The sequence below is a fragment of the Hesperophylax consimilis genome, chromosome 2 (assembly GCF_061612785.1).
Source record: "Hesperophylax consimilis isolate HC1 chromosome 2, BYU_Hcon_1.0, whole genome shotgun sequence".
In the NCBI taxonomy this organism is placed as follows: Eukaryota; Metazoa; Arthropoda; class Insecta; order Trichoptera; family Limnephilidae; genus Hesperophylax; species Hesperophylax consimilis.
Genome location: NC_142837.1, coordinates 42,569,339 through 42,593,672, shown reverse-complemented (window position 1 = coordinate 42,593,672; position 24,334 = coordinate 42,569,339). Strand labels below are relative to the sequence as shown.

The 24,334-nt window shown below is 33.5% G+C and overlaps 1 protein-coding gene across 1 annotated transcript in view; it reads right to left on the bottom strand.

The window, feature by feature from the left end:
- Window positions 1-14,371: 14,371 nt before the first annotated feature.
- The window catches only part of LOC149426027 (neuroendocrine convertase 1-like), an 83,683-nt gene continuing 73,720 nt past the window's right edge, over window positions 14,372-24,334 (bottom strand). Inside the window, exons 15-17 of the mRNA XM_089644131.1 lie at window positions 22,895-23,028; window positions 14,587-14,854; window positions 14,372-14,484 (exon numbers count right to left, since the gene is read on the bottom strand). Of these exons, the coding sequence (XP_089500257.1) occupies window positions 14,372-14,484; window positions 14,587-14,854; window positions 22,895-23,028 (515 nt within the window). The remainder of the gene's footprint in view (window positions 14,485-14,586; window positions 14,855-22,894; window positions 23,029-24,334) is intronic.

Here is a 24,334-nt window from a genome sequence, read left to right as displayed (position 1 = left end):
AGTACCTTTCGCAAAAATTTCACTGTTATTCCCGGGATGTTACAAGGTCTAAGAGTTTATGATTCAGAGACGGAAACGGAAAAATATCGGGTTATATTTGAGCGGCTGAAAGCTCGCAGGCTCACGCGGTGTTCCGACGGCCGTTACCTGAGAGCGACTGGGACGTTGAACGCTGAACGCTGCAAGCTCTGCGCTAACGGCGAGGCGGGTACGACTCATCAAAGCCTCTCCCGATAGGGGTGGCTCAAACGGGATGCATTTACTTCATTTTATTACGTCGTAGACTGGAGTATTTTGTAAACATAAAATTAATTAAGGTGAAATCCGAACAGTTTTATACATGCATCATTATTTTAAACGGTACAATGCTCCCAATGTTGAGGTAATTGTAATTAAAAAAAACGGAAGAAATCGGTCTAGTTATTAAAAACTGTATTTAAAAATTTCCAGTAAAACTACAATCATATTACACTAAAAGAATTGATCTACGTTTTAACTACTGATCGACGATTCTTTTATTGTGTAACGACAGATAATTAAATAATTAGCAAATTCATCAAAATAGAACAATGAGAATAATACTAATAATAGAACTTAGTTGGCTGAAACAGACGCTGACACTGAACGCGATGATATTTATTCATAAAATAATAAATAACCCATTACCTAAGTACTTTTTATGTAAAATTATACACAACAAGGATATTAACAGACATAACACAAGAACGTGCAATGAAATTAGGCTAGCAAAAAAGGACAAAGCTAATGCAAAAACAACAAAGAAATGCAATGTAAAAAAAATCAAGTTTGCATTAATTGGCTGGTTCAAGCTGGATTTTAGAAGCCATATTAACCAAAAGAAAATTCAATCATCTATGAATGTAAGTAATAATAAATTAGACATTTGTAAACTTGGATATACAAATGTCTATTTATATTTTAATGTATTGACATGAGAGTATCGACTGATTTATATAGCTTAAGTCATTACAAGCGATACAAGGCTTAGATTTTCAGGAGAAATAGATTTTTTTTGCGCAAATGCGTTGTTTTCATTTAAGTCATATTCAAAATGCAAAGTTTTGATTGATCTTAAAAATGCGACCTATGGAAAAAGTCTAGGAGCTAATCACTCACGCGGAGGCGATCAATTTGCCGTAGACGTACAATAAAAAATAACTTCATAAAATACGTTAAATAAAATTTCATTTTATTCTGCTATTTTGACAGCGTGACAAAGTTTGAAGACTACCTAAAAGTTCTTACCGTAAAGTTTATAATGTGAAAAAAAATGTTCGTTTCGATTAAATTTTTGGGATTTCGGACAAAATTACATTTCATTAATTTTATGTGATGCTAAATATTTGAAATGAAATCTTTTCATCGACACCTTTCATTGGAACAACTTTTTCATAACTTTTGTAGATTGTACCCACCAACGTAATATACGAGTATCATTGAAGAAGAACTTTATAAATCTAAACTCAACATGAAAAAAGGTAACTGAATAATATATATATATTATATATAATTATTGAAGACAATATTAGGACGGGTTGTTTCGGAGAATTTGAACAATTCATCAAATTTCAACGTTCATTTTCGGGTTCTGTGAAAGACCTATTCAAGTTCTGTTACTATATCATTGTAGGCTAGCTGCTTGACGAAACTGAAATAAAAACAGAACTTGAAAAAATCTTCCAAAGAACTTGAAAATGAACGTTGAAATTTGACGAATTGTTAAAATTCTCCGAAACAACCCGTCCTTAGCGATTCCTAAACGAAAATTTGAAACAAAAAATCAGAAAAAGATACGGTCACATCTAATTATGAGGGTTTACTCATTAAGTAAAATAAATATATCATAGACTTGCAGAATAGTCAACAGATGTCTCACATTTAAATAATAAAAATAAGATTTATTTATCTTAAGACCCTGTCTAGATTGCATTTAGTTCAGGTTAAATCTTGCGATCATACATTAAAGACAAATGAAGATAAATGAAAACGATGTTGATAGTTCTTATTAGAAGTATGATACAGTTAAATATGACCGAAGGAGATGGGGTCCCATTAGCTTAGTTGATAGAGCGGTACCCTGGCAAGACAAGGTTCCTGGGTTCGAGTCCTAGATGTGACCATATCTTTTTATGATTTTCTGTTTCACATTTTGGTTTAGGAATCGCTAATATTGTCTTCAATAATTAATTATTACAATTTGAGGTTTTACTCATTAAGTTAATAAAAAGATTATAGTTCATTCAAATGCAAGTTGTTAACCCCGATACAGGCTTAGTCTTAATGAGGTTGATTTTCAAGAGAAATAACATGATTTATGTAATTGTGTTTACAATGAAAAATGTTGTTTTCAAAAATGTTGGAGCCCCTACTACTTCTCGCTGTTGTTTTTACGGATATATGAAAGAAGCTTTGAAAACTTCCTTCGTGACTCCGTAAGAAAATATGACAAAGAATATGTTTCATGAACAAAAACAAAGTTTTGTTCGGTGGATGTTTTGCTTGAGGAAAAATTTAGCTTTTTCGCATTTAAGATTTATATTAAAAAATATTGCATTCGGAATTTAAGCTCTCTGGTAAAAAGAGGCTTGCTTAGTTATAGACTAATGTTATACCGTTTGATGCATGAATTGTAGGTAGAATAACAGATGGTCGGCAGAAAATCAACGCAGCTTGAGAATATTGTCACTAAGATTAATGTTTTAGAATGGCATTGAGAATATTGTCACCGAGACTAAAGTTTTAGAATTGCTTTGAGAATGTTGTCACTAAAACTAAAGTTTTAGAATGGCATTGAGAATGTTGTCACCGAGACTAAAGTTTTAGAATTGCTTTGAGAATGTTGTCACTAAAACTAAAGTTTTAGAATGGCATTGAGAATGTTGTCACCAAGACTTAAGCCAGTAAATGTCCAGGATTGGAAGATGTATTTGAATTTTCATAATCCATGGACGAATGCTCCCGATTTAAAATAAAATATGATGACGAAATTAGCGAGCGGATTCGTCGGTTCACAGCCAAAAGGTCTGTTTTGGACTGATGAATAAATTAAGTGATGGAAACAAGGAAACCATAGATATAATATTTGTAGAAGCATCTACACAACTTGTTACAAATCCTTTATGTAACAGTTTGTAACGTAGAAGAAATTTAGTAAAAATATTATTATTATAATAATTTTAAGTAGGCAGTGTTCAGCCGATGCGACCATACCTGATTTCACAATAAATCAATCCTTTCTTTTCTTCAAATGAGAATGCAATCAAATTGTAAATTGGAATATGGATATAATATGGAAGCTTGTTCCTTGCTTCCACTAATATATTTGCAAGGAAGTGTTTTCTAGAATTGGATGCAAAAAGTGTCTTGTTTTTTTTGTAAGTCCACGAAGATTTATATATGTACAATAAGAGATATAAATTTGTTTTAGACCACTTTAATTTTAATTACACTCAACCGGTTTCGGAAGCACCCTTCCTTCGTCTAAAGAATATTAAAGACGAAGGATGCTTCCGAAACCGAAAGAATATTAAAGACGAAGGATGCTTCCGAAACCGGAAGAATATTAAAGACAAAGGATGCTTCCGAAACCGGTAGAGTGCAATTAAAATTAAAGTGGTCTAAAACAAATTTATATCTCTTATTGTAAATTATGACGAGCCACAAAGTAAATGCTTATTACAAATATTTATATTTGTGTTGGTGGTGAAGATTTCTTGAATACCAGGGCAAATATGTGCCCAAATAAAATTTATAAAGTCTCAATTAAGTCATCCCTTTTTTTCATTCTTTAAATGTAGGTAATTCCTCAGGGCCTATGTCTTCTTTGGGAATGCTGTGTGGAGGGAAAAGAAGGAGAGTAAATTCTAAGAAGGAAAAGGGTATCAGGGGTGGGTAGGAATTTGGGGGTCAATTTATGTCCAGGATTGACAGATGTATGAATCCATCCGTCTACTGCTGTGCCAGAAGATGGGTCAAGAGAGAGTTTGGCTGGAGAGATGTCCCTCAAACAGTCTGTTCCGATTCGGCCCGCCACATAGTTGACCTCAATACCTCATCCCATGAACCCGGGCATCCCTGCTAATTCACCAAACGTCTCAAAGCACTCGGATGATGGTTATCTAATAAATAGTTCCCGAAAATTGCCGGACTTTCAAAGTTCGTGATATGTTTGAGAATCGTCTCTGCACCCGGTTATTATTTCGGCATTAAGGCTGGTTTATTACACTTACAAGCTCTAATTATTTATGTTATACAATTTCAGGAGGAGCCACAAGTCAAGGGTTCGTGACCTATCCCAAACACCCCACTGTACAGCCTGATATTGTACATAATATTATCCAGATTTTGCGGCTCGTGACTCAGCCTCGACTGGGATGAAAAACACTTTACTTCCCCTTGAATTTTAATGCATCAGACACGAAATATCGTGCGACTTGAATATAAAACACAAAAAGATCTTTCCATTTAAAGGATTTATTTATTTACTTGAAAGCAAAAACGGAAGAGCGTTCTGAGCCGATAAGCAGGCACGCGCATAAGCATTATTTACGATGTTTTTTCACTTTTTGCTTAAATACTGTGTATTTTATTTTTTGAAATTAAGTAAAGATCCAAACCAGATGTTGAACCTGAGTTTGGTTGTGGTTCAGATGGTTTGGGCTTTTTGGGACAGATGGCAGGTTATCATTTTTCTCTCTCCAACAGACTGAGATTAATAAAACGCATTGTAACGCCATTGTCGATCTCTTCTGCATTTAACTTCTTTGAAAGGAACATCTCAATCCGTTGGGGGAAATTACTTATTGGGAATACATTGTTGTACGGCGTCAATAAAATTTTATACTTGTTCCAAAAAAGTAAAGTGTCTCATTCAAGTTATCCATTCTATCCTTCAGTTAACCAAAAACAATTAAAAAGTATGAGTGTACTTATTTATTTTTTATTTTATTGGAAAAACTTTTAAAGGATATACTTACCAATGTAATATATCATTGAAGAAGAAGATAATACTAATAAATCTTAACGTAACGAGAAACATAAGTAGTTAGAGGCGTTGTCCCGGTAAGACAGAAATTCTGGGTTCGATTCCCAGTTGAAATCGTTATCCTTTTTTATTGTTGTGTGTCTTGTTATTTACAACTTTACAAAATACTTTTAACGCTGTATTCATTTAGCTATGTTCTGTAAAACATCTAATCTGGCGTAGTAAAAAACATCCTTTAAAACAAACTTTGCATGTTTATTTTTATAAATATCGACAAATTTACTACACATTGATCTGTAACTACTTTCATAGTATCTTAAACACTTCTTTTGTACTCTTGTTATTATATACAATTATTGAACTCATTTGTACAACAGAACTCTCTATGACAACTTGTATTGTACCTGCTTATATTGTTCATACTCAGTTTATTATGTTATGTACTATTATGGATTTACATTATTCGAAATCTGTCTTATACCAAGGGACGAATTACATTTAGGAAAGTGAATTCCGATCAAAACCTTGTATTGTAGTACCGCCAGTATAAAATTTGCTTTTCCTTTCCTAAACACGCCTATTGAAGAACATAAATGAGTATTTCTCAAAATAAATGTACGTAACGAAAATGTAGTTACGAAATAGTGTTACGAAATAGTCATAAGACGTAACTAAATAGTAAACATAAGGCTTGTTTACACAATGGCAAATTTTATTTTACTTTTTTTATTATTTATTCAATTTAATTAGTTGTCGTCTTTTTTAAATGTAAGTATTTATCCTTTACTTTTTATTTATTGTACATACTACAAACATACATAAACTCACGACCCAAATATTTGTATTTTGTTAAACCAAAGGGGTTTAAAAAAAAACAAGGGAGTATAAATAAATGTTTTTAATCAAATTATCAGCTCCCAAATTGAAGTACCTAACACAATATACAACAAATCTTAAGAAATTAAAGAACAGGCACTGTTTAAACTATTAAAAATTTAATAACATACAATTATTTAGTTTGAATCACTATCCATTAGCGTTTTATAAATTTCTTCCTCATCTTTATAATAATTGAAATCTTTCCGAGACAAATTTGGTCAGTTTTTCAGTCTTTGGTTTATCACTCTGCTTTGGCGCATGAATATAGTCATTTAGTGATAGAGATTTAGAGATAAGGCCCTTACAAACCACTTTCTTTTTTGTATGTATATTTTCCAGTTTTTCGTTTTTAAGATAGTCACTCCACATGGTTTATCTTTGATTTTGTTAGAATCTTCATTTTCACTATTCATATTTTCAATATCAGCGTTATTTTCTATGGCATTATTATTTACTATTATAACATCTTCGATTTATTATATAATCCAGTTTCAATGGGAATAGCATCATTATTAGTCTTAGTTTGTTTATGCAATAATATTTTCAGAATATTCACTTGCCTTTTCATCCGATTACAGCACTGTCTTAAATTCTTATTTCGACTTTTTAATCGAGTATTTTCTTCAGTCAGCTTTTGTAGTCTTTCCTTTAGGATTTTTTATTATTTTTTCTACGTTCAAATGTATTATTGTCTTGTGTCGTAGGATTAGCCTTTTTCTTTCTTTCAGCTCTTTTATCATTGGCTTGTCTCCACTTTGCCCGTAGCTCTTCTTTTTCTTCTTCTGTAAGAATTTCTTTTTTTATTTTTGATATTTTCTATAACTTTTGTTAAATGTTTAATTCGGATTTCCTCATATTTATTTGTATTTTCCTTTTTCAGTCTTTCTCTGTAAGCGTTTTGCCTTTTGGCATTGGTTTTTGGGGGCATTCCTAAAAAAAATTATGCTGTAGTTATGGTTTTATCAGAGTAAATAAAAATAAACTTATATTTAAATAAGCTTTTATAAAAAACTTAAGGCACTTATAAATATTGTATAGATCGCCTGTAGAACGGATAGTGTGTATGAGTGCCTCAAGCTTATTTAAAATAAAACCAGTATTGGACGGCTCAGCTTGATCTTCAAGTACTTGTCATTATGTATAATGCCATATAATCGCGATGATAAAACATACAAGTCCGACGACACCTGTTCTGCCATTGACCATCAGGAATTTCCAGCATCCTATGTATTACAACCTACCTACTTTCCAGCGCCATCAACAGATCTGCTCTATGGTATAATAAATTTTATTTTTTTCCTATTATATCTAAATACATATGTATATTTGTGCATTGTGCATAATATATTACATTATTACTAAACTTACATAAGACTTTCATAAAAATGCTAGACACACTTACAATATACTTACTTTTCTTAATCACGTTGTAACTGTGTACACTCAGCTTTACATTGAACTTTTTCGTTACGTTACGAAATTCATAACAAACGTTACGAAATTGTAATAAGAATTTATGTTATAAAAAGTCAATGGTTTGATAAAATTTAAAAGTGTTAATATGTAAGCTTAGCAATGTTCGTACCGCACATGTTACAAAAAGATAAGTAGAAAAAGACTTACCGTTTTGTGAAAAAAGGCTAAAATATTTTCTGTTACGAAATAGTGGTCCCACTAAAGAAACACGTTATTACTGATTTTAACAATTAATGTTATGGCGGAGAAGTCAGACCAACAATTAATCAGAAAGAGGCTAGTGTTTCCCATGTTAAATTTTACAAATGGGTTAAAAAATTACGGTGGAAGTACTAATAAAACGTAACTAAAGAGTAGTTACTAAAAAGTAAATGGTGATGTCTCACTTTGTTTTTTGTGCATAAATTATTAATTTATTATGAAACCCCATAGAAAATTACCCTTTTACAGAAACTACATTTGATCAAGACCCTAAAACATACAAAAAATCACATATTATAACGTTATTATCGCATTTTATGAAGTATAAACAAATGAGGTGGGTAGGGTGGCAATTTTATTTTGTATGGAAGGTAAAAATCGATATTTTTTAAAAAATTAAAATATTTGTGAATTAATACGATTGTAATGTTTATTTTTCGATATTTTAAAGCCTAATATTTATTCTACAAAATGGTGCATATTTTTTTTGTATGATTAATTAAAAACATGTGAAATTTTTGAACTGTTTGTAGGCACACTTTATTTTTCCAAAATGTACACTTTTTTTGAGAAATACTCAAATACATGTTATTAAAATAAATACCGGAAAGTCCAATTATGTCAAATTTTCCAATTATGTCAAATTTTTCAATAATGTCTTAAATCTTGTATCTAAATTTCTCTGATAAATAATTAGTTAATGTTAATTAAGTGTTAATCTCAAGTGACCTACCAGGTAAATATGGTACTGTATATTATCTCCATATATAGTTAGTAATAGCATAGATCATTGTAGAAATGTGTAATATATTTTTACAAATCATCCAAATATTATTATACACTTAGTATTGTACTCCTGAAAAACTTACTTATAACAATATATGTATTAACTTATTATTTTTATTTTTAAACTTCCGATTTAGTTGTCTGGGTTAAGTCTTCCCCAAAGGAAAAACTTAACCCTTCCACTCACTTTTCCACAAATGATCAGCTAGTCAATCAACACTATGTAAGTGCATTATATAAGTAAAATAAATACAAAACAATACAAGAACAACAACACGTCAAATCACCAGATATCAAATGGGAAAAAAAAATTCACCGTCTCCAGATATTTTCATATCAGAGGGTTCGGCTCGGTAGAACTTCTAACAGGGCCTATAAATCCTACTGATCCCTCAACATAAATATTTAAAAAATCTTTTGTTATCCTACATGTATTCAAAATGACCGACTTTTGCATCTTTATATATAAATTTTTTGATAGATCTAATACGCCTAAATTTTTAATTAGAGAGCTAGGTATAATGCCAGTAGCCGAAATAACGAATGGTAATATTTTTATAGTCTGAGAATGCCAAATTCTTTTTATTTCATTTCCTAAATCTGTGTATTTTCTTATTTTTTCACTAACAGATTTTTGAATATTACAGGAATTTGGAATAGCAACATCAATGATATAAGTTATTTTTTTAATTTTGTCATGTAAAACTATATCGGGTCTATTATGACTAATCGCTCGGTCTGTTAGTATAGTTTTATCATAATATATTTTATAAAATTCGTTTTCTAAAAATGAATTTGGTTCGTATTCATAATATGGTACTACATTACGGCAGTCAATCAAGTTATGTTTAATTACCAAATTTTGGTGAATTATTTTTAAAACTTGATTGTGCCTAAATGTATACTCGGACGGTGCTAATATAGAACATCCCGATATAATATGTTCTATAGTTTCCGGAAAAGCCAAACATTTTCTACACAAATCATCAATTTGATTTGTATCATTGATTATATGCTTTCTATAATTTTTAGTATTAATGACTCTATCCTGAATTGCAAGCATAAATCCTTCTATTTCTGCGCTCAACTCTCCAATACTCAACCATTTGTTTGACTTAATTTTGTCAACATACGTTTGGTTGAGATAATTGAAGTGTTTTGCGTGTAAAATTTTATTTGACCAGGAATCTAATAATTCCTGGTTGGGATTTATAAAAATGTTGGCATTCTCATCGTATAAATTTAAAGGTGTAATATTTCTATCTGCCTTGCAAATTATTTTGTGCATTTCTGAGCTATGAGCTTTCCTATGGAAAAAAGTTCTTAGCATTTCTACCTGATTATGTTTCAAAGAAGTTATTTTGACTATACCTCTACCTCCTAAATTTCTAGGTAAATTAACTCGTTCTATAGCTGAATTTGGATGATGGCAATTAAACTTTGTTAGCGTAGTTCTAATTAATCTTTCTAAGTTATCTAAATCTGTATTAGACCATTTAATTATGCCAAATGAGTACGTTAATAGAGGTATTGCCCAAGTATTTATTGCTTTTACTAAATTTTTAGCAGATAGATTGCATTTTAAAATTTTCCTTATCCTAGTTTGAAATTTAATCCTAATATCATTTTTAATACTACTATGGTCTAATCTATTTGATTGTGGGTATCCTAAATACTTATAAACCTCATCCCTTTTACATTATGTATTATCATTCTGTTATCAATTATGATTATATTTTTGTATAAATCCTTTAAATAAATATTTTTGTCATGTGAAGAAAAATAAGTACTAAATTAATGGTTTTTTCACATTGTGTTATTTGGTTAGAGTAAAAAAATATAATTTTACTAGAAAATCTGTCTTTATTAGATGTTAGTCCTTCCTGAATAAAATATTAGCCTACATTATTTTTAAATTACCACTACGTGTTCCGGAAACAAAATGATGAAGCTATCACGTTCAATTTTAATAAATTAATGTCGTTTTCGTAAACTCATCAAATGCCTTCCATTACTGGCGACAAAATGGAAAACGTATTACTTTTGGGGTGACTTTCAAAAAAAAAACATTTAAAATGTATTAGCTGGCTGCCACAACATGTATAATTCATTAACCATCGCCCAAGCTCGTGCTAATAACATTTTGTAAAAAACCTCAATTGATCAAAAATATTTGTGAAAGAACAACAAAATTACATATTTATGGACTTATTCATCACAACATTTAGACACCAGGAAAAACATTTAGAAAAAGTCATGTAAAATAATTTACTAAACAAATTTCAGCCATTACTTTTTTGGTACCAATTGTCCAGACCCACGATATCCGTGGTTGAGTGCTTATGGTCATTTGCTACAAATCCGGAGGTCTGGGTTTCAATTTCAAGAGCAAGTAAATTTAATTGGAATTGTTATGTCAAGATAATTTAATTAAAAATAACCACAATTCAGAATTGAAACGTTGCTTTAAATGGCTTGAGCCAAGTAAAGTGTCCTGATCTTCCGGCCAGGTGCTTCCTCTTTCCATCTCTTCCACCTCTTTACTACCTTCAGCCGGACAACATACCCCGATTGGGGATGTCAAAGTCTCACTGGTTCCAGACATGAGAGCAGTAATCGAGAGCAGTTGAGAGCGCATAAAAACATGGTTGGGAGAAGTTGGGACTATTGTGCAGTATACACAAATAGAGCCGTTGGAATTTTGGGTTGCTTAATTAGGGAATATTGTGATGTCAAAGAATAAAAGAGGACAATGACGATATTTATTGTGATTTATTCTTGGGAGAGACAACTTGAGGGACAACACGGATGTTATCTCTTCATTTTTCAGGCGTTTTTAGTAAAGTCCGTTGATTTTCATACATTTTGTACAATTGATCCAGTTTGATACAGTTTATCCAGTTGTTAAATTTATTAGAAACCGATCCGATAACAAAGTTCACTGTGAAATCATAACCATTGTATTCTAGACGATTAAATTCGTAGTTTTGCTAGTGTTCAGCAAAATGTTTTTGTGTTGGTCTGATAATTCAGTGAGAGATAAATCATTTTCTTTTATTAATACTTGGTGTCAGGCTGAAATAATCTGAGAAAGGGATGGCAGAACAAACAATGTTATTAGAGTCTAGTCAATAGTAGTAATTTCCAAGGCGGTGCCTCCCTCTAGGGGTCGCTGGGAGCACTGTTTACAAAGATGCATGGGGTAGGTAAAGGCAGAAACGGTGCGGAACGCCGTTATATTTAATGTATCTCATATCTAGTTCCGGCCCAGAGCTAAATGGTGCCTTGAGCAACGTGAATATACTAAAAAACTGTAATAACTACGGAGCTACAACAAGAGGCGCTACTGCGTACTAATATCACGACGAAACTTGTTCCACTATTAGAACGCGATAGGCGGTGCGTGTAGACCGGATTCGGTAGTTTTAGTTAGAGCGTTGGGAGAGCTCGAGGTCAGTTAGAGGTAAAAAATTGTAACCTATTTTTTCAATCCACCTCATCTGTGGAATAACTCTAATTCTCTATCCTAATCAAGTACACAATCTGAAAATATTGTTGTTCCGAATGGTAGATACTCTCAGTCTCGCTTTGGTGTAAGACCACCATTCATAATTGAAACGTTTGTTGAAATGGCTTTGACTGTGTTTGGTGACCAGATCTGAATAGCCAGGTACTTCTACATCTTCCTCTCTCCCATATCCTTCTCCTCTCCACTAATAAACATACTTAATTGGGGATGCTATTGTCTCACTGGCTCTAGATGGTTCGGGGAAGTTGGGAATCTAGCATAAAAAATATCAATTTGCGACTTGGGTGTGGATACCGCCGCCCCAGATTCATTGCAATAATATTCATTGAATAACCAACACCTCTGCCATAGGTAATCTCGAGTGGTTCGCTACGTATGTTCATGGAGTGAGGTTGTAACGAGATAAATCAAGTACCCCGTTATTTTTAATATTTGGAGAGGACGGGAGGCCTTATAACTGGCAATGCTGATGAACAGCTGTTCCGAGGTTGACTGGAGAAAATGAGACAGGGGGACGATGAGTATTCTGGTGACGGTGGTGGAGACATACGGAGGAAGGAGCTCCGCGTGATTGGCGATCGACGCGAACATGTGAGGTTTTACATCATGCACTGATTACTTGACCTTTTGATCTCTCTAGCTGGACTTTCTCGCCGCGTCACCTTGAACTTAAGTGGAAGGGATGGATTCAAACGTCCGTCACTCATAGACACACTGACTCCCGGGTTCCTACCACCCCTCGTGCCTTTTTCCTCACCCCATAAAATCGTCGAAGAGGACACGGCCCCCAAGGGAAATCATTTTCCTCGTGACTTCCTGTGTGTAATTAATGTTAAAAAAACGGGAATTTTTGAAGTATTTACTATTTTTCCTCTAGCATCACTGCGCCTCAATTTTACAGCTTGGATTTATAATCATTTGACTAAGCCTGTGTGCTTTTGGATTCGATTCTGGCACAGTGCAAACAATTTACTAATGAGAACAGCCAACGTATCGCCTGGAACAGACCTCCTCCAATAATTGCGCCTACATCAAATTGGGCCAGCTGTGTGCAAATATCATGTTTGGATTTTGATTGTGGCAGTGACTCCATTAACATCCGCGGCTCAATGATTAGTACCTCTTTCTTTAACCTCATTTTATATGACTCTTTAAAAGTGAATCGTTTAAAACAAGATATCATAACAGTGCCATTAATGGCACAAATTAGTGGAGGTAAAAGAGATAATTTTATTCTACAAGGGGAATAGAAAAATAAAAGATTTGGTAATAAAGAAAAAATAAATCATACATGATGCGAAATATTTATTTTTAATAATTTTGAAGAGGAATATAGTATTTTTATGAAAAATAGTGTCAATTCATTTGTGAAAACTTTCTAGTATTTATTTTAATATTTAAAGTGAAGATAAAATTTTGCATTTAAATTTTAGATAAGATATTATAAGCATGAAATATAATATATTCTAAACAATGACGTTGTAATACATATAGACTTGTTATTGTCTCACAAAATTAAGACAAAAGGTGGCAAGTAAGAATCAGTCTTATTTTTCTATTAAATTCTTAATTCAATCGTGGTTCATGCACGGAGAAAACTCAGTACGTTTTTTATCACTATACTATTAAAAATGTGACTGGATGACCATTTCCAAAAAAAAAAAAATGATGAAATTCCTAGAAAAATAAGTATATTTAGAATATATCTGCACACGTGTTCACGCAGGTGGCCTTGTCCTAATACATGTAATGTACGAGATGTGAACATATTATTATTTGTTAGAACACGTGTTTCGACTTCCTCGTAACATATTCGTGCTTTACTGATAGTTTATTATGAAATTTGTAAAATCTTTCATTATATGCCTTCAGTCCCGTTTTTAACACGAACATGAATAACTAGACCAGATTTTTAATAAATTAACAATATTTCATATCAGTTAGTTTTCTCCGTGTATATGACAACGACAGACATTCAAAGAATATGTGTGTACGAATGAAATAAACGACGTTTTCGTATTAAAAGTTGGTTCGAATACTAAATTCCACATGAAGGGTGTAACTGAGGTGACAATATACTCTTACTCGCTTACACTAAGATGAATACGGGATACTGTATGAGACGATCTACTGTTAGTAGGTTGTCATCATAAGTATGTGTTGCTACATTCGCTATCTTACTATCTCTAATGGCGCTGAAAAATCTTCGAGAAACAATCAAATTTTATTTTTAATAAAAATAAATAATTTCCATGTATTTACGAATGAAATGTTTTCTGTTAGTTTTTTTATAGTATTTGTCGTGTAATTTAGGCACGTCTTATTCAATTTAATTTGACGTAACACACGACCTTACGCGACGCGCGACAGTTTTGTACTAAAACTATGAAATCAAAATCATGACAATTAGCGTATTTTTGCTTGCCTCTTTGAGAGTTCTAAAACGCATCTATATGTATTGTAGCATCATTGACCATTGACTAATTAATTTGAATTTATTCTGCCATAGCTCTATTGGTGTCATCTTCATACATTTTCTTGATTTTATCGTAGATTCTAGAGTTCTGGTGATGAACTCTGCTCAGAGCTCTGTCTTCATCGTAAATGTCTTGAGGCATAGAATTCATATAATCTTTAAAAATGTCAGCATATTGCTTAGCTTCGTCAATTGATTTGAAAGGATTAAATAGATTTAAAACGCTTGACAAACTGTCAGCCTTCTTTTCGTCATTTTGTGGAAAGTACCTAGAATTGGACCCAATTAAATTCTGATTTACATGTTCTAAATAGTTTGTTTCAACATCATTGATTGAAGTTTCTTGCTCCAAAGGGTCCTCATCTTCGTAGAGATTGTCGAATGATTGGTAAGCCATGTTGTAGACTTTGGGCCCGTCTTTGATGTAGTCTGGCTGATTTTTGGTCCCATGAAGTATGAGAGTCAGAGGCCCAACTCTTCCACGATTTGTCGGAGGTCCCATCTGTCAATCAAAAAAAAAAATCATCAGTGAAATCAACAAATTAAGAAGTCGTTGAATAACGAAATATCTAACTAAACATCACCCTATTTCTCTGTCTCTATCTTGGCACACAATTCTTGCTTCATTCAAATTCATATACCAACTCATTCATACCCTTCTGTAAATCTAACTGTTAACATGGCACGTTAATTCGATTATACAGAACTAAAATAATTTACTGAACAATTTAGTTTAAAAAACTGTGATTAAAAAACTTCAATGACAGTTGGGAGATCAAGGAATTATGAACACTGGATTTCTCTTTTACACGGTGAATACGTTCCATGCAGCGCCGTGTAAAAGTATACTTAACGAAAATACTTGTATAAAAACAAATTCAGCGAATCAAAAGATAACATTCATTATTGTTTATTGTATTCTAATTTTCTTTAAAAAATGGCTTTCTTTAAATCATTACGAAGATTATTCACTATCAATATCATATAATATATGAACTCGTTTGCGCACATTAGATACGAAATCAAGGAATATTGCACCGAGTTATTTCGAAACTGAGTAAAAAGGAAGTCCTTCTAAAACTGTGAAAAAAGGAGGATATACTTGTGTTGGTAAGTTTTAGAATGCCGCTCTAATAACACAAATAAAAGGAATCTAAAAGCAAGTTGGTATCATAATACTTGTACTTTAAGTTGCCAAAAATATTGACATGAAATCCTTAATCATGACCATTTGTTGAATATTTTTGTTACTTAATTATCAAAGACAATATTAGCGATTCTTAAGCCAACGTTTACACAATTTCTACCGATTTATAACAAGTATCTCATTAACTCTTTAAGTTTTTCAGTTCGATTCGTTAATTTTGAAGATAACATACAGACATTTATTATGTCGAAACTCTATAAAATTACCTCGATAGAAAAAACTCGCGAGTAAGTTCCGAAAATTATTAAAAACACGTTTTGTTCTGTTATTCAATAATATGTTATAAGCATGAAAAATCACAGTGTATCTATAAATGCAACTGAAGCATTTCTTGAGAGATTTTTGCTCTATTTCAAACGAGTAATGCTTTATTTAATATTTTCACCATTTTCGTTAAATTATTATCGTTTTTTAATATTAGCTCGCTCCCTCTAACATTCATATTTACATATCTCCCTTTCATGCCATCTTTGAACGCTAACTACGTGGCTTTAAACGAAAATTTGACACAGAAAAATCTGAAAAAGATACGATCATATCTAGGACTTAAACCCAAGACCTTTGCCTTGCCGAGGCGCACAGCAAGGCGACGGTCCTGAGTTTTCTGTTTCAAAATTTCGTTCAAAAACAAATCTTTATTATTTCTTTGGATACTTATAAACTTAATTTAATTAGAAGTTAAAAAATTTCACGTAAAGAGATGGAATATTAAATAAATGATCTTCCGATTCCGTAGTGCCTACAGTTGTGGATTCTATTTCACAGAATATTTATACAAGTATGAATATCGAAAAATCTATTAATATAATTAATTTTTAATAAAGTTCTCACAGGCTTACTACTCGTGCTCGATATCATTAAAAATAACCGTACAGTATATATTTTACTTAAAAAAAAACTCACTGAAATAATAATATTATTTCGTTTTCTGTTCAGCGAAAAGTCCGAGAGAATTTCGTAGGATGTGAGCACAAGGTTGAGCTTATGTGGACATACTCCTAGCATATATATCAAGTGGTCCACACCTATCTGTCAGAACAAACTGCCATAAATCATAACTTCTGCTGGTGGAACCTTTGTTCAACAAATTTTCTTTGTCTGAACCATTCCAACAAAACATAAAACGGTTATAATTTTCTAAGCTGTTGTAAAGCGATATTAGGTTCATGTCATTGTTTTCAGTTATACTTATTTGTCACTAAAAAAGTAAAGACACTTCAAGGGAAATTAATTAATTATTAAGAGGAACGCAGATTAAGATTTTCGCAATTTTTCAGTACATCAAAAAAATCATTTTATCTATCCTTTTAGAAATCTTTTTCCGTACATACCGTAAAATTATTGTAAAATAATGCAAGTCCGTCGTACATCCAGACCCAGTTGTTTCGCAAAAATTTAAAAGAAATATTGTCATCAAATGAACGCTCAGCGCTATTTTGTTTTTATGAGATTTGAAAGCTACCCGTTAAATTCTGTTTATAGGCGCGTTTCAGCTTTCTATCAAATTGCAATAAGCTTAACAACTTATAGTTATCCACATCCGTTGATCACAAGTTATCCAAAAGTTGAAACGGACTTAGTATTGGCATTTAACGGGAACCTTTGAACTATCAAAAAAACACAATGGCGTTGAATGGCAATTTGTGACTTCGTCACACATGAATTTTTACGAAACAACTGGGTCTAAGACATTCGAATGTTTTTGAATGTGTAGAACAGAGCAGATAGGTGGAAAATGAGAGCCAGGATATTATGTAACATTAAGAAAAAAAAATGTTTAAAGAAACGAAGCTACCAGTCCACATGGAGCTTGTACCTACCATGATGATGGAACTTGCAGCGGAAGGACGAAAGCAGACTGAATGATGTGGAAATGAGATCCCTGAGGCGTTTATGTGATAAAACCATATGTGGTCGTGTGAGAAATGTGATGTTTCACAAAAAATGCAAGGCTTATCTAAGTGTAATGAACAAACGAAGAAAGTTTGTAAATGACATCCCTGGATGCGTGGTTACCGCAAATGAGTCGACCCGAAGACATTGAAATAGTTCGAGAGAATGAAGAAGATACAAGACAACCTAAGATGATATAAGACGACCTAAGATGGTATAAGACGACCTAAGAAGATATACGATGACCTTAGAAGATATAAGACGACCCAAGATGATATAAGACGACCTAAGAAGATATATGATAACCTTATAAGATATAAAACGACCTAAGAAGATATAAGACGACCTAAGAAGATTTAAGACGACCTACGAAGATGTAAGACGACCTAAGATGATATAAGACGACCTAAGAAGATAAAAGACGACCTAAGATGATATAAGACGACCTAAGAAGATATATGACATATTTATATCAGAAACTACCGTAAACCTATTTAGACTGCTAAGAAATTCAACTAACTAACCATCGCACCGTTTCTCCACAGGGTTAGGCAGAGGGCACCGAACGCCAAACAACTCGGTCTTGGCAAACACTCCTTGCCTCATTCACATTCATACATCGTCCCATTAAGAATCTTCTGTTATTCCAACTCTTGATATGGCCTGACTCAAGTATCTGGTTCATTTGCATTCGTAATTTATTCTTCTTTGCATATAAGCATCCAGTTCTTAATCTTATTCATTACCTTTATATCATCCTTTCATTTTTTGCGAATCATCACACCTCTCACGCAATCATACAGGTTGTTACCACAAATACGCCTCAGTGATCTCATTTATACAGCATTCAGTCTGCTTTCGTCCTTCTGCTGCCAGTTTCACCGCTGTCATACATCGGGGTAGGTAGGTAGGTATTTCAGTACAAACACATTTCAGTTTTCAACTACTACATTCGTTTGTAAATAATTTTAATAGTTTCATAACGAACTGAAAAACATCTTAAGCTGGGTCCAGACATGTTCTTTTCTCCGTACCGTACCTCCGTTTCGGATCAGCGTCGCGATCAAGAACGCTAGTTTGGACGCCCGTTCGGTACGGTACGGTGGTACGGCGTCTCGATACGGATAGAGGTACGCTCCGATCCATCGCGAGTCGGTTTTTCGACCCGTTCAAAGGCGATACGGTACGGGTCTGCGCAAAATGCAGTGGGATAACTATAATATTGTGAAGCTTATCGATGGATATAGGGCCAGGGAAGTTCTGTGGGATCCCGGAAACAGGAATTATTACAATAAAAATATAAAGCAAGATGGATGGGAGGAACTGTCGACGACATGGTGGGAGGAAATGAACACGCGATGATCGCAGCGACGTTACGGAGATACGGGCTCTTGATCGCGACGCGGATACGAAACGGAGGTACGGTACGGACAAAAGATGATGCGTCCAGAGTTTTTGGATCGCGACCCTGGTACGAAACGGAGGTACGGTACGGACAAAAGAACATGTCTGGACCCAGCTTAAAACTTTCAAATTCTTTTCTATTATTACCAAATCAACTGTTTGCCATCAAACGTCGTGCTACATACGTAAGTTCTTTGATATTTTTTTTCAAAAGAGCATGTTGGTAATCTAAATCATTGACTATTGCTAAAAAAGATTGTGAATGATGTGGAAAAAAAACTGAAGAAAAACATTAAAGAGATATCATTAAACAAATTTGCATTTTTTTGTGAAAGTGACGAGCTCCACCATTATTCTGCTAAATGCTTTCAATGCGGTGATGACCACTTTAAATCGTCTTTAATCTTCGTAATCTCTTGTCTACTCTTCTCGTTTCTGGATGAAATAGGCCCGATGTATCAGTTGATTTTAAGGTCAGCTTGGTTGGAATGTCGAGCTTAGCACAGCTTGGTACATAATATATAGGTCGGAAGCCTAGATATCAGCAATATTAAACTATTGTCTATAATTTAAATAGAAGAACGTATTTGCTATTGCTTTGTAAAACCAAACTACTGTCTACGAGAGTAATATATCTTTGCTCTATAATGTCATAGTGAGATCTGTAACTTTCAAAACGCAAACGACAACGCTGGGTGTCATTTACTATTTGATTTATGATAATGTTAATATATTTAAATAGTTTTTATTTTGCTGGAGTCAATACATGAAATTATGACAAAAAAACCGCTGAAAATACTATCCTAGCGTTGAAAAATTCCTCGTATAATAAATACCTTACCCGACTATTTGTCTACTTGAGATTGATTATCAATTAATAACGTCAACAAAATAACAGTCCATATTGTTAAAATAATGCAATTAAGGCGATGCCATACGTAGTACCTAATGCAAAATCATGTGTTTTTGGTTTGAAAATTTGGTCGCCTAGAAATGTTTCAGATGCTTTAATTAAATACTGCGAGTAGAATACATCTTGGCCTTTGAAATAATCGAGTATTTTTTAGATAAGTCTTTTTATAAGCCCAGAAAAAAAAAGTGTAAAGGCCTATGAAAACTGCTTTTAAGTTCAAAATCTATTTACGAACCCATTTTCGATTATGATTTTATTGTATGATGTGGCAAATAAAGTTATTTATAAAATGATCGGAAAAAAATTTAATATTTATGCCTTAAAATCCACAAAATAAAATAAAAGGCACTTTTTGGCCATGTTTTTTTCTTGCATAAATCAAAACAGGCGGATGGTGTTAAGCGGGAATTTAAACCTTATCGCCGTCTACGTAAGGGTTGTTATCGATAGCGGCTAAATTAAAAATATTACACGACGTCACTACGTAAGTATGCACTCATCGCTTTAACGTATTTTTCGATGAGATAGAAGTATGTAATTACTCACGTAAACGTCATATTTGAATTTTTTTTACTTCTAACGCCGCTTGCGCAAAAAGGGAACTATTCTGTGGATTACCGAGGCTTAAACGGCCGATTTAGCTCGCTTAAATTTGATCAGGGAATGTCACAGAATAGAGGATACGGACTGACTGATATACCGTATCATAATGATTGTAGGGAGTTCTGTTAGAAATTTAATTTAATTATAGGACATAGAATATTTATTGATTTAGGAATTGAACCCACAACACCTCAGTAGAAGAAGTCGAGAACGCTCGAGCATTATTTCTGCACTGCAATGAGATACGTACTCGAATAAAAGTTAATATAATTTAGTTTTTTTAAAGTAATAATATGGTTTACAGTAGTAAATGTTTGAAAAGGTCGGAAACGCCTGAGGAAGATTTAACGAATTATCTCTGCACTTAACAATGTGGATTTTATGAACTACATGAAGTTAATAGTGGAAAAAGTCAGAAGTCGAATCAAATGTGTGGTAAAGTAAGGCTTCAGAGATGAATGAAGAATGGGTGTTAGGAAAATGTATGCCGTGGAAGTGAATGGTAGAAGACATGGCACGATTAAGTAAAAAATACACAATACAATTATATCATTTTCACCTTAAAATGCATCCAGCTTTCAGGCACACTAGATTTTACAACGTCAAAACTTTACTCGAAACCATTCATTACCCCGAGCAACGCATGGTAAACGCCAGCTAGTGGAATATAAATTACAGCAAGATATTGAATAATGTAATCGCATAGGGTATCATTCCACGTGTTATTCATAGATTGATCGTACACAATAAATTCGTACCATTGAAAAAAGGAACATAGAAAATCGCTCTATGAGTGTGTTAAATAAAACGGAGAGCCTATTATTATACGGGCGCCACTCTCGATAATTGCGTCTTTTGAAGGTCTGGCTCCATGTAGAAATGGTTTATTTATCCGGTTAGCACAATGCTCGCACTTGGTAATCGCATTCTTGCAATCTTTGTACTGGACGTGGTCTGCTTGCAAACACAGTAATAGCGCAGAGAATAAAATGTACGAATTTCTAGGTTTGCACAAGAGAAAACGTACAGATAATAATAAAAAATAAACAATTTTAATAGGTTTTAATCAACCATTGCATCAGTGTTGCCAACTCGACTACTTCAAAATATGCTAGAGTGATGGGAAAAATATGCCAGAAATATGCTAAATTCCTTTAAAAAATGCCAAAAAAAACTAACATAAATTTAACTTAGAAATAAAATCAGTGAAATAAAATATCAATATTTTCATCTTCTTCTTCTTCATTAACAGCAGCTGATGTGGAAGGCTGAGAGACGGAGTCGTAACTTTCTTTGGTCCCAATGCATTCCTGCTCTCTTTAGGCCAAATCTCACTTACAAAATGGCATTCAGGGTTCTCACCGCCAAACAATTTCGGAGTTTTGTTTTGACCAGACTCATTTGGTTAAATACACGTTCAATGTCCGCATTTGAATGCGGCAATGTTAAAATAGACATTGCAAACTGACATAAATCACCGAAGGGGTCATTATTAGCTGCATCTTTATATTGCATGACTTCATTCCAAAACTCTACAGTGGAAGTCAAGGATTCCCATTTAATGTGAACTATGTTTCTCCATTGAGACACCAATTTTTTTAATCGATATCATTTTTGTTAGTTAAAAAATTGGTTTTTATTATTTTCATGTTTCTGTAAAAATAAGCCAAATAAATATGCTATATGCTAAACGCATAATAGTTATGCTAAACATGGAGTAATTATGCCAAATTTAGCATATAATATGCTAACTTGGCAACACTGCATTGCATCACGGTATGCGCTTGAAACTGTTTAAATCTTAAGATCTCTGACATGTTTTGTCAGAATTTGTGTGTATTTCTGCTTGTGGATAGATAGGAGTCTGGCGGTCAGTGTGTCCAGGAGTATCGGACGTGTGAATCCATTTCTCTCACTGCCGTGCAAGCCGAAAGAGTCTGGCTGGAGAGGTAAAAAAGTATCTCTGAACCATTCTCTCCCGATCTCGGCCCGCCATGCAGTAGACGCTAGGACCTAGACAATCCTCACCTCATAAACCGGGTTACTCCCAAGTCAGGAAACCTAGTGAACCACTTGGGGTGTTGGTTATCCAATCAACGGCTCCCGTTTATTGACATTTATTGCTAGTTTTATTGTTAAAATGGGAGATGAACAATTAATAGATTTAGTAAAACGATGTGAAGAGACTTTTTGAAATAATGGCATACAGAGCTCCGGGCCAAAAAGGCCCCTTTCTCTTTCAACATGATTTAAGAATTGGTTGTTTGTTGGAGGAGATTGGTATGAAATAATTTATAAATTGAAATCCATTTAATATCGATATACCGTGATTAAAATTGCGTTGCGTGCGTAGGACAAGTGTGCACGTCGGCCTGAAAACGTAGTGTTGCATACGTAAACTCAGTGTGCTTACATTTATAGTGTTTTAGTGATTACTCCATTAAAAAAAGACGAAAACTAAAAAGTCATCGCATCATATTCAGTTGTAACAAATTGAAAATGTAGAAGTTTGTTAGAATTACCTCGTCTATTATCTCAAGGGTCCAGGTTCCCTTGGGGTCCTCACCCCAGGTGCCCACGGACATAAACTTCCAGTTAGTGAACCCTTTGTTGGAGCGATCAAGCCTTCTGTGGCTAAGTACTGGCAGTTTCGTTCCTGGAAATGAATAAGGTATTATATAATATCATTAATGTTGCTGTAATTGAGTGGGTCTATGGCATTCCCATTTTGTAGAATGTTGTGAGGCTGAAGGAAGTGGATACGGAAATAAGATGATAAATGGACAGGTTGATAAGTGATTGAACTATTAAAATCAGTCACACGAGAATGGGTCGTTTCTTTAACTAGTTCTTGAGTTCATCAGTTCGGCTGTATGACATTTTTCCGGCCTCTGTGTTTGATCTCTCCTATAACACGAGTCTTCAAGACCCATGTAAAACATTCCTCTTTTCAAAAAACCCTCCACACAAAAACCTCAAAGATGAGGGAAATTATGTTCCCCGTGGCCTTTTTGTGTCCTTATATCGTGTTGCGCTTCTTTCTTTATTTACGAGTAATTATCATTTCAGACAGCGTAACAGTGTCCATCACAGACAGGTCATCAATAGAAACGACGGGACTATGCTAATAGTTTTACAATTTATTTGATATTATAGAAACAAACAGTACACGAGTTACAGTGATGAAACAATATACAGGAATTAGATATTTCATGTTGGGTACCTATGTAAATGGTATGTTTATTCATTCATTAGTATAGTTATAGGTGTGTGTGTGTGAGGGAGGGTGCGTGTGTGTGTGTGTGTGTGCGTATTTTTTGGACAGTGAGTCCGAAAATTTTTTGATGTTAGAGTTTAGAAAAAATATTATTGAATGTATGAAGAGCATACAATTATAATAATAATAAAACAGAAAACAAAAGAACGATGGTTACCATGGTAAAATAGGAATCTTCTAACGTCGCTCTATTGACAAATAAAATAAACTGGTTTCTTTGTAGAAATGGGAATCAAGTATTATAGATATATGTATTGGTAAATTAAAGGTGAATAGACATCTATTGACAATATTAGTAGTCGGTATTATTGGGCAATTCAGACCTTTAATTGTGAATTCTCTCTTCAGTGCTTTTGCCCTACCCAGGTGGGTAGTATTTCTGGTACATAATAATTCCTAAAAATAGATCGTAGATCACCTGTTTCAGTAATGGCTAAATACCACGGGTCTAAAAGCTTTTGAAATTGAAACAAAATTAGGTTTGCCGTTCCTCGAACATATCCACTTAACCAACCGCAATTTCCGTCATGTCAAAATAAACATATTTTCCTAGTAAAAATTCCAGGGAATTTTCGAGAAGCGCGTTGTAGGCATATTGATTTATGTCAAGAAATCTAATTACATAGTGCCTAGGAAAAACGAAATCATTAGGAAATCAAATAAATTTTCGATATGCTCGTGTTAT